The 12,115-nt window shown below is 41.6% G+C and overlaps 1 protein-coding gene across 1 annotated transcript in view; it reads right to left on the minus strand.

Annotated features, from left to right (window-relative positions):
* The window catches only part of mtch2 (mitochondrial carrier homolog 2), a 93,176-nt gene extending 81,594 nt beyond the window's left edge, over positions 1-11,582 (minus strand). The window contains exon 1 of the mRNA XM_060911150.1: positions 11,460-11,582. Coding sequence (XP_060767133.1) covers positions 11,460-11,546 — 87 coding nt within the window. The 5' untranslated portion in view covers positions 11,547-11,582. The remainder of the gene's footprint in view (positions 1-11,459) is intronic.
* Positions 11,583-12,115: the final 533 nt, after the last annotated feature.

Raw genomic sequence — 12,115 nt, forward strand, 5'->3', positions numbered from 1 at the left:
CTGGTTTGTTTATGAGAAAACGACTTGGTGGTTTTCTGCAAATTTCTTCAACGTTATCACGTAATTATTAAAATGGTTAGCAGATGTATCGTAGGAGGGTGTAGCAACACCATTCTTGGTGGGATTAGTACTCACCAAGAATGGTGTTGCTACACCCTCCTACGATACATCTGCTAACCATTTTAATAATTCCAAAAGACCGGACAATGAGAGAGAAATGGGAGCGCTTCGTGCGAGGCACCCGGAAGCCGAGGACCAAGCAGAGCTGAGAAAAAGACCAAGAAAAATCAGCGATTCACAAGTTGACTGTTGCCAGGGTAAAAAAAATAAGAGAGAGACTATACTCCAAATTAGGTGTTCCTGTGTTTGTGTGGTACAGGGATAATGTTATTTATTGACACACACAAAAGTAAACACGAAAGCGCTGGGCGATAATACACTTACTTAGATTAGATAGAACTTTACTGATCTCTTTGGGAGGGTTCCCTCAGGGAAATTAAAAAGATACAGTCCACAGCCTGGTAAAAACCAGCCAAAGTAGAGTGTTTAAATCCCCAGAAATGATGATAAATGCCTCAGGGTGCTGTGTCTGCAGCCTTGCTGTGACAGAGTGAATCCCCTCACATGCAGCAGCTGCCCTCGGAGGGATGTAAACACAGATGGTGATGCTAGCAGCTCCAAGTCCGGGCAACACAAGACTGTCTTTACGGAGCAATGTCCTGGGTTACACCAGCAGTTGTTCATGTAAATGATGAGTCCCGCACGCTTTAGCGTCTCTGTCGGCTCTCACAGCAGGGAATCCCCGCAGGTCCACGTTAGCATCCGGTACAAGGTGTGTTAGCCATGTCTCCATAAAAATAAATAAGCTGCTCTCCTAGTAAATCCACTGGTTTTTCAGTGCAGATAGCTCGTCGACCTTATTCGGCAGAGAGTTCACATTCCCCATGATAACGGAGGGAATGGATAGTTTGTAGCGCCACTGGTTATCCGCTAGCCTAGCCTTTAGCTTAGCCCCAGCTTTACAGCCACTGGGTTTCCTCCTCAGCTTGGCCGGGATGGGGTGTCGTATCCCAGCTCGTCCCATTGTTTTCAGGGCCAGCAGCTCCTCTCTAGAATAAGCGAGAAAACTGGCTCCTGGTTGCATGTTAAAGTTAAAAATATCCATGGGATATAAAAGAAAGAAAAAAAAAAAACACACTTTGTAAGAAGAGCAGAAAAGTAAAAAGGTGGGAAAAAAGGAGGTTTAAAGAGCAGGATGGATAACAGGAGGACAGAAGACGGGAAGGAGCAGTAGCCTAGCCTGAGAAACAATACTGGACAATGTGCAATACCTCTTCTGTTGGACTTTCCCCCCTTCCTCTTCCCCATAGCTTATATTTGTATATGCAAATACCTAATTTAATTTATCTAGAATTTTTTCTCTATTTCTATCCTCTGTTTATCCTGTAATGATGCTACTGGAATTTTAATTTCCCTGAGGGAACCCACCCAAAGGGATCAATAAAGTTCTATCTAATTTCCTTTACATTTTACTTCACATGTATCAAGGGATATGCATGTCAGGGCTTGAGATCTTGGGACCTGTCAAACACATTAAATGTATATACAACCCTGCTTAGCAGAGTCCATGTGTGTAGTAGGGTTGGGCGGTATTACGGTAAGAAGGTATCCCGAGGTATCCAAAAGTACCAACGGTATCGGTCTCATTACCGTCATTTTAAAAAAATATATAATATCTAAATAAATATGGAGTACATGAGGTCATAGTATAAAATAATAAATTGAAGATCATCCCGAATAACTGTGTGATCGTATTTTCACTAATTCTATCAATTTCCTAAAGAAGTTCTCATCGCGTGCAGGGTTGTTTATGTCGTTACCATGGCAACCCTGCGTGACATTTGGAGTCTGACAGAAAGCTTCGCAAGAGACTGAGACCGCGGTTGAAAGATGGCAAGTCAAGATAACGAGTTAGTGGCAAAAAAAAAAAATACAACATCGGCAGTGTGGCAGTATTTTGGTTTCAAACCAAACGAAAAGGAAGAGCCAGCAATAATGTAAATGACCGCGCAAAATCGATAAAAATCTAATATGTCCCCTAAGGCACACCATAGCCTGGGGTACTCCACTTCCATGAGATCTCTCCAATGAGTTGTGTTTTGAGTAGGTTACATGAGTAACAACAAGGTAAAATAATATAACGTATGACATTTGGGATGTGGGTAATAAACGTTTGAAATGTCATCTACTGAAGAAACGGAAGAAAACATCGTAGCGTAAACTGTTCGGTTTCTGGTGGGAATTAGCAATGCGCTTGCTGTCTTTGTTGGGTGTGTTAAACCGTATGGATTTAAGTGGAATAATTGTAAGGAGTTATGTGATCAAGACAACGTTTTAAGCAAGGTAAGGCCATTTGATTATTAATTTCCCCGCCATGGCATGACGTGGGCCCATATGATTTTGCCTTGTGCAGCTATCACGCATTTGAATTAGGTTCGCCTCATTTGCGCTGAAGAATATGGTTTATCGCGCAGTCTAAACGGACTTGGGTGTTGGTTGATTCTTTTTCTTTTCTTTTTTTTATTTCCCATGCTTGAAAGGGTATGATCCTGCTCATCGTGTACTTTTTTTGATGGAGTAGGTGAAATAGTGCTGCAAATGGCGTTTCAACGCAGACATGTGTAAACGACAGTTGAATGCTATTTTCAAGATGAAGGAAGAGTTGCGTGATGCTTTGAAATATCTCTTAATCCATTCATCAATGCACAAAATTCGCTTTGCTGCTTAATCCATACCACAATGCACATAATTCGCTATGCTGCTTTTAAATAGTACATTTGAGGCATAGGCGCAGGTCTGGACAAGGTCCGCCGGTATAGGCGCACGTTACACAGTAGGCCGAAACAAAATATTTTTTTCTCGGTAATACCGTATACCCCGGGAAAACACAGACAGTTTAAAGGTATCAAAATTTGGATACCGACCAACCCTAGTGTGTAGCTTATGAAATCTTTCTCCTACAGTAACCAGTACTCTTCTAAATGAATATATAAATACATAATAGTAATTAGAAAAAATATGATTTATGTAACAAATGATGAGCATTGATACATGAATCCATGTGTTTAGAAGCTCAGGTGACAATTCCATATTTCAATGCAAAATCGCTAGCTGCTAAACTTTGTCTACACAGACTGTGCACTGAAACCATGCAAGCTCTCTCAGCCAGCTGGCGGTTCCGCACGTGACGTCACGAATCTGGCTCCAGACTCCCTTGGGATTTTTCCAGACGCGTTTTGTTTTATTTTTTTCTGCTGTAGACAGATGGCCTTGTGCAAAATTACCCTTCTGGATGAGTGCGTAAAGGGACATACTTTCATATAAAAAAAAAAAAAAAAAAAAAACACACTAAATTGGTCCAGGATATGCACTTTAAGATGATTTAAGCCGAAACAGTCACGGGGGAGGCACACTCAGAGCCCCGACCATCCCCGAGTACATCGGCAGTGTCAGTAATACAGGGGTCAGTTTAAAAAAATAAAAAAAAAAAAAAAAACACCACCACCCATCCACCCCCAAAGTGAAAGTGCTGTTAGCCGACTGACGGGAGCTACGTTTCGGGCAGCGTGGTGTGTTGAGTCCCCGTGGCTAACATATGACGAAAAATGCAGGGTCATTGTATTCGGTTCATAAACCGATGGGAAAATCAGATTCCTTCACTGTTGGTTGTTCCAAGACTCTTCTTGACTATGTTCTAGGGCTGCACGATTATGGAAAAAATGATAATCACGATTATCTTGATCAAAATTTTAATCGCGATTATTCTTGATGTTAGGGAAATCACTTAAATTTTATTTCACTATATTCAAACAAACAATATGAACAGCATTCAGTGCAGAATGAAATTTAAAAGAGAAATTCTGATTTCCAAATGACAAATAAATGAAATTTATCCAAGAAATTACCAAAGGATGAAGGAACTGAAAACTCAATTGCAACAATTGCATAGCATTATACTGAGGCCTACAAGTTTTTAGCTAGAAAGACCAGCCTATCAACATGCTCTGGCTTTAAACATGAGCGAAGGCAGGTCACAACATTGCCTCCAGTGCTAAATAGTCTGTTGTTCCGACATAGTTAGCTTTTCTCTCTCACCTCAATCTGCTACCTACTCTCACGCCATCACCCCTTGAAGAAGATACCGCTGCACTGAAGCTCTGCGCACTTGGCCAGTGTTGCCAGATGCTGCTGACATTTTCCAGCCCAAAATATTTTCAAAACCCACCAAAAGGCACTTAAAACCGCCCAATCTGGCAACACTGCACTTGGCTTGCTTGCTTATTTAGGCGGAGTAATGAAACCTTACATGCGTCGGTTCGCCCCCTAATGGTTTGGCGGAGTATTGGTCAAAAAGTGCTTGATCAGATATACAGCAGAGCTCGCATTTTAAATGGAAATCGCGATTTTCATTTAATTTAATCGTGGCAGCCAAAATCGCGATTTTCGATTTAATTCGATTAATTGTGCAGCCCTACTATGTTCAATTGTAAATCAAGTTTTACGTTGAAGTAAAAGGGGTCCTAATACCCCTTTTGAATAACTCCATGCTAAAAATAACCTTAAGTAAGGCTTACTTAAGGTCTTTTAGTTTAAAGCTAAAGAGATTTATTTTAGCTTGATGGTGCACAGGGTGCCCAAAAGCAAGTCTCTCTTATTAGAAGCTGAAATGGAGCCCAAATTTTATCAGTCCCCCCAGGATTTCGCGGGCCTTTTTGGTGATTGTTGCGGGCTAAAATGTCCGATGTTGTGGGGGGTTTTCCAAAAAATTGCGATGAAAGTTGCGGTGTTTAGTTTTTTGTTGCGATTACATTGCGGGAGGAAGTGAAAGTTGCGAGAAATTGTTGCGATTTTCTCTTTTTGTGATTAAAATTGAGTGATATGTTAAATATTAAGTTATTACTGAATAACTATTGATTTAAAAAAAAAAAACAGACACTGAGAAATGGTCCTATAAACATCTTTACCAATATAAAAGATTACCAGGACTACAAAAATGCAGAAAAATAGGCTTATCCAAATGCGCCTGTTGGTTCAAAAGTTAAAGTCCAGAGAACCTCACAGCACAACATGAAGTTACCTTAAAATATAATATAAATGCCTCAGCTTTCATGTAAGAAAAAAAACTATTAATACTAGTACTGTGTGCAGGCAGTCTCTCCTGAAGACTAAATTAAACAATAGTTATAAACTAATAAAATAAATGGCTCAGGCTTCATAGAAGAAAGAAAATCTCAACAGAATCTCACAGCAGGATACTGAAGCTGCTTAAAAAATGGAAAATAAAATACCATTTTGGCAAAAATGTTGGCATCCATTAATTTCTTGTATTACATGGATTAAAGCAAAAAAAAAATCTGACTGAAAAAAAAAGCTCCATGTCGTTGGCCCCTACCATGTCAGCGATGCATCAAATTTTAAATGCCGTGTTGTCCATTATCCTCTAGGCCCCTACTTATAGTACATTTACATAATTTTAACAAATGACTAAAGCTAAGGCAAGACTTTACCATTGTCATTATTGGCTATTCATGATGAAACATCAAGTTTTCAGCGCAAAGTGCAAATTTATTTCAACAATACTTTAGTAATGCACAACAGTGGTTCAGAGAAAAGTGCAAGTGCAGTCGAACTTGAACCATGCTTTCAGAAGAGTGGAACAGAAAGAAAAATAGGAAAATCTGTTGAAATAAAGCCAGGAAACAAGAAAAGTAAAGTGAAAGTTCACTTTTTCTGCTTCTTCGCAGTGAAGCCAAAGGCATCTAGTTTGGCAACAGGTGATGCCTGTTTTTGTTTCTTTTTCCTTGGCACAGCAGCAGGAGCTTGCCATTATCGCCCATTTCATTTCGCCAAGCCCATTTCCACTTATTCTTTACCGTTTTGTCGATGTCTGACACATCTGTGCCTTCATTTAAAAGAAGCGCATCCATGCTGGCAAAACCGAAAGTAATTTGACGCGCTCTAGTGATGGAAATCAAAGGACCTATGCAGCGGTCTCAAAAGTAGCCGGTCACCGGCGGCAAATCGCCGGCTATGGCTTGTTATGCCGCCGGCTATTGTCAGTCGAGTCACAAAATTTAATATTAAATATTTCTGACAGCAAAAAAAGTTGTGAACGTAAATTACATCCACTATGTCATGTATGTCCGTTGCCGCGTCAACTGTGTTTACATCCTCAACATGAGTGCAGCCATTACTGCCCTGTGTTGCCAGATTGTGTTTACATCCTCGACATGAGTGCAGCCATTACTGCCACCTGTGTTGCCAGATTGGGCAGTTTCCCGCCCAATTTGGGCGGTTTTAAGTGCATTTTGGCAGGTTTTGAACATATTTTGGGCTGTAAAACGTCAGCAGTATCTGGCAACATATTTTTTTACTTAATACAAGAAATTAATGGATGCCAACGTTTTTGCCAAAATGGTATTTTATTTTCCATTGTTTAGGCAGCTTCAGCATCATACTGTGAGATTCTGTTCAAATTGTTTTTTTTTCCTTCTATGAAGCCTGAGCCATTTATTTTATTAGTTTATAATTATTGTTTAATTTAGTCTTCAGGAGAGACTGACTGCACACAGTACTAGTATTAATTGTTTTTTTTTCTTACATGAAACCTGAGGCATTTATATCATATTTTAAGGTAACTTCATGTTGTGCTGTGAGGTTCTATGCACTTTAACTTTTGAACCAACAGGTGCATTTGGATAAGTAAAGCCTATTTTTCTGCATTTTTGTAGTCCTGGTAATCTTTTATATTGGTAAAGTTGTTTATAGGACCATTTCTCAGTGTCTGTTTTTTTTAATCAATAGTTTTTCAGTAATAACTTAATATTTAACATATCACTCAATTTTAAACAACCCCCGCGCCTCCTCCATGGCTTGCCCCCATAGTCTCCAAAATTTCTGTGGGAAACACTGGCGTGCGTAACAACGCTAATCAAGCTTAAGCTAGACGACCCGCCTCAAATACCTGTCCCGGGTAAATGTTATCCCAATTTTAGATGGCCTGTTCCAAACCATCCCGCCCCATGAAAAATTCGTACTTGCATATCTCTATCTATCTATCTATCTATCTATCTATCTATCTATCTATCTATCTATCTATCTATCTATGCACGCTTTGCGTGCATTATGTCTGCTGCTGGCAGACATTTTACCATTTTGCACCCTGCTGTAAATTATTTGTACCCTGCTATTCTCCCAAACTTTGAAGCCCCTGCCTATGTCAGGTGAAATATGGCCTTATACGCAGTACTCGAGTTGAGGGGGGGATGTGGGGGATGGCATCCCCCTTCTGAAATAAAAATCTCAAATCATCCCTCTTATAAAACGGCCATCCCCCCATCACATCCCTTGGGCCATTTTACCAATTAATGTGGAAATTAGCCTACTATTATTTTAACAAATTACTACCATTTCAACATTAGAGGCTTTGCGCAGTGATAGCCTACATGTAGCCGGATAAAAAAAAGACGCATATTTATTTATTCGGTTGCACCTCTCATTCACACCTATACAGAGGTTTCAGTCACTGAAAACAGCTACTTTTGCAAACTCTGGGCAGAGTGGAGATTTCTGAAAACTCCATCTTCAGACACTCGTGTAAATAGGGAAAACGAAGCAACAGTGGGCGAGAGGGCGTGCGTGAATATAATGAGTCATAGGTGTGAATCTTTCACCGAGTGCCAATTGTCCCGGTTCTTCATGAAATCGCACGCGCAAATTCATTAGGTTAACTTTCAAATAACTTTTCTTGTGCACTTGCGACACCGGAGCCACTTTCCTGAATTTTGAGCTTTGGAGTATTCGCTTCATCTATTTAATCAATGAATTTGTCACATACATTAAATTACTAATGTAAACCATTAGTAGCCTATTTAAGCAATAGCTGTTTTCTCCACTGTTTTCCGACCTTTTGTGCTTAGTGAATGAGACACTTCATTACACTCCACTGACTGACATCCAATTCCGGACTTTTTTGAAAATGTAAAATAGAGGCCTACGAGATGTTTTTTTGGGACTTAATTCGCGTTGGTCCTTCACTATTAAAGGTCCCATGGCATGGTGGTTTGTTGATGCTTTAAATGGGCTCGTGGAGGCTTCCGGATGTTATATCCGCAGCCTTTCTCGAAATGAACCCTTGGCACGTAAATATAGCCTCCTGGGAGAAAGCCCCATTTCAGCGCTTTTCCCAGTGCGTCGTTTTGCTAATGAGAAGCAGGAGGCGGGGAAGGGTAGAGGGTGGGGGCGGGCCATGGGGGGAGGGGGAGGGGCTTGACCAAGCTGCGCGCACACATACTCGCTGCTATCAGCGCCTGTAGCCACGCTGCAAAACCCCGTTCTCCCTCGGACTCCTTTCGTAAACTCAACGTGACACAGAGAACAGAGAGTGAGTGTGTTCGGAGTGGTAGTTTACGAACGTATAATACCCTAGGCTTGAACACGCACTCCATAACCAAAGAGGATAGAAGCAGCAACTACAGCAACATAGCGCTTATCCAACAGAAGACATGCATTGCGGAGCAATAGTCAAACATAAGCTCATAAGTTAGTCAATTTCCAGACTAAACTCAGTTTAACAGAGCATGCTGCATGCTCTTTAGTTTTGTAGCACAGATTACCTGGCTAACTGCAGGAAGCAGTTAGCTGCACAGCTTATGTAGCCATTGCTAGGCTAACGCACCGATTTTAAAACACGGCAAAATGACCAGTTATACACTTACTTGTTCAGTGTTTGTTGCTGATGCGGCAGGGATGCTTGGTACGGACCCAGGCTTCAGTGACAGTTGATGTGCAAAACCTGCCCTGACTGTCCCAAGTTGTGGAAACATTCCTCAGGAAAATGCTTCCGACAAACATACACCGTCTTAGGTAGACTCGACGGCATATTATTGAAGTAAATAAAATTAAGCCACTGCGTCTTCAGGGGCTCTCCCATCGGCAGTAAAAACAGACTCTTTGTGTTGTCACATCCATGTACAGCGCAATTTCCATGTTTCGCTCGCTTAGGTGATGCCATGTTGTTGTGTCCTCTATGGTCTCCTCACTACAACTGGGCGGGGCAATCCATACAGTGGGTGGGAATCCAGAGGGGGGGGAGTGGGGATCATCTCCCTTGCTGACGTAGTAAAGGGAAGAGCTTATCAATGCGCCGTTTTGACGCGCCATTCTCAAATGTTGGGCATAGTTTGGTTTACACATTATGAAATTTCTAGCCACTGGGGTGACTTAAGAAGGTCAGAGGAACTCATTTTAATGTTAAAAAACCTCAAAGTGAAAATTTCATGCCATGGGACCTTTAATTTTTGAGACTGACGAGGCACTAAATACTGTGGAATTATTTTCTCCTTACTATGAAGTTTGGCATCTTAAACAAGTGTCGGGAAATCTTGCAGCCCAACTCTGCAGCCTCCAATGTTTAAGTGAACTGCTGAAACCATAATGTTTAAAGATTAAATCGTAGGCTAATCAAACCAAAGAAAAACACAGCCTTTCCAGAACGTTGTCTGCTGAAGCCTGTTTAACCTACAAAAGGCTTAATAGCATAGATCTTGCTGCGGCTTCAACAGGGCTGTTTAGATTTTTCACCTGATCACCTTTCAATAGGCAAATATCATTATTATTATTACTACTACAATAGGCCTAGTATTAGTAGTAGGCAAGTAGTTGCCTAGTAGTAGGACAGCCAAATTGTTACATCAGTGGAGCTGCCGTTAAAAGGAAACTGATGCGGAGCGCCACGGCTCGCCTCGGGGTGAATCGTGTCCCGAGGCGTGGGGCTGGCCCGCCCTGGCAGCGCTGGTTCGTTGGGGAGAGGGCAGAGGTCGCTGGCTGCCAAGTTTGGAGAGGCTGGGACCTCCCCTGGCCAAGTTACGAGCGTCCAAAGTCGGGCTGGAGCCGCCGATAGAAACGAAACTCAAGCCGAGCACCGCGGCTCGCTGCCTACGCCGAGCCTCCCCGGGACTAGACAGTAGCCTAGGCTGTATTTATTTAGGCCTATCTAGCGCAACATACTTATTATTCCTTTACACAAACTCAAACATAGCACAAGAAAGGGTTCAACAACAGGCAATCACAGCAGCTTGGTGAAGTTCTAAATCACATCGGTGTCAGACCTATGGGCCTACCCCCCTTGTTTCCTCAGATCTGCATCACTTATTATTGATCTTTAGCGCTCCCAGTTGACGGAAATCCGTCATAGCGATGGAAAACTTTAATCCATGTGTATTAAGTAAAAAAAAATAAATAAAGTGCACGCAGTCCTTCACTGTAAACATAACACTTTCAGTAACAGAATTTAAGCCTACATAAACACTGACTCGCACATGCTGCTTCTCTTGAACGTATACATGGAAGTAAGGCGGAAGGTAGTTTGTCGACGTCACCTCAAGACGACGCCAACGATTGGTCAAATTTGGGGGAAAGTTGCAGTGATCGGATATAATTGCAACACCGCCCTGAATTTGCGGGGATTGGTTGAATTTGCGTTGAAGTTGCAAATCGCAACATCCTGGAGGGTCTGTTTTATATGTAATGGAGAGGCCTGTATCTGTACAAATTTGAATTGTGCCAGTTTGGTTGGTATACACCTGTATTAAGCCCACTATTATACGTCGGAAACTAAGAAAAAATACAGACCAAGAAAAAGTGAATACTTATGACACTTTGAAAGAAAAAAAAAGTGCAGAATATTTTTCAGAACCTAGGGGGAACCCTAACAATCCAGTATGATTTAAACCTTACCACCCAAGTGTTACAAGAAAGTCTTTATTGCCTGATAAGATGGATTTTTACTGAAAATGTTACCCGTTGTGTGTAAAACCACAAGGCCAGAGACGATCAATAACCTTCACCTACGCTACAGCAAAGGACGTACTTCCTGTGAACGGCTGGATAATTCGCCATTACTAGCTAGCGAGGCTTTAGACAGTAGTGCCCGAACTTCTCCAGCTTTCTGTTTCACTAACCAGGGAACATACCGTACTTTAGACGGTGGGCTCATAGCCTGATGATAAGGACATTAAACAGTGCACTACACTACACGGAGCGTCCAGGCCGGTGTTATCCATTCCTTCAGCAGTACACTTATAAAGAGAGCAGGAAACCTTCCTGAACTGAACCCATGTCAGAAGCACATAACCTTGCTTTTCCTAAATGACAGCGGCATCGTCCGTACGACAAGACAATTTACAATGCTTCATAACATATTGGTATATGACGAATTAAAGCATAAAAGTCTCTCTTCATGGTTAAATTTTACACGATATTTTGCTCAACAGGCTAGCTCACCTTTATTAAAGAGCAACATGGCAACGTCGCGTATTCTGAGAAAAATGTAAACAGGTGCAATCGTTTATATACATTTATATAAAAACCTTGAGCAGATATGCCACAAACCCACTTACCTGTACTAAAACCTTAATGTACATAAGAGGATGGGAAAGGACAGTCAGCCCAGACCCTAAGAGAACCTGGCCACACGCTTCCGCCATTATTACTTCCCCCTCCTTACAGGGAAAGAATTTCAGTAACGCAATGGGGTTCGTCACGTGATAACAGTTGCCAGCAGTTTAGTCACATGACAGGAAACATAATTGGCTCAGCTAGATGCGTCAACGTTGGTGCCATCTTGGAGGGGACAAATCTCACAGTTGCCCCCCCCCATCGACTGCCCTTTGTTCCGCACATTTTAATGCTTTCCCTGCTTCCACCAGCCTTCATTTAACTAATCAGCTAATTAACAGCCTTCCCTGAGTTGAAGTGCGTATGTTAGTAGACGGGTTTGGAATTTGCGGCGGTGGTAAAAAATTTTGAAATGTACATGCCTTCTGGTGCATTCTCAGCTAACAAACTACAAACCATTTCCCTACAAAATACTTGCAAAATATGTATGAAATTTCCCTCCAGGTGTATGTGTGATTGACTTTCTCAGTTACCCTCTGCCTGACTCTATAACATAACTACATGGTGAGCTTATTTGGTGCATGTGTAATGTACTTGCTGTACTTCTGGTGTGGTATTGTATAATTTCAGCATAAATATTTGCACACAATTAGTTACT

The sequence above is a fragment of the Neoarius graeffei genome, chromosome 27 (assembly GCF_027579695.1).
Source record: "Neoarius graeffei isolate fNeoGra1 chromosome 27, fNeoGra1.pri, whole genome shotgun sequence".
Classification (NCBI taxonomy): Eukaryota; Metazoa; Chordata; class Actinopteri; order Siluriformes; family Ariidae; genus Neoarius; species Neoarius graeffei.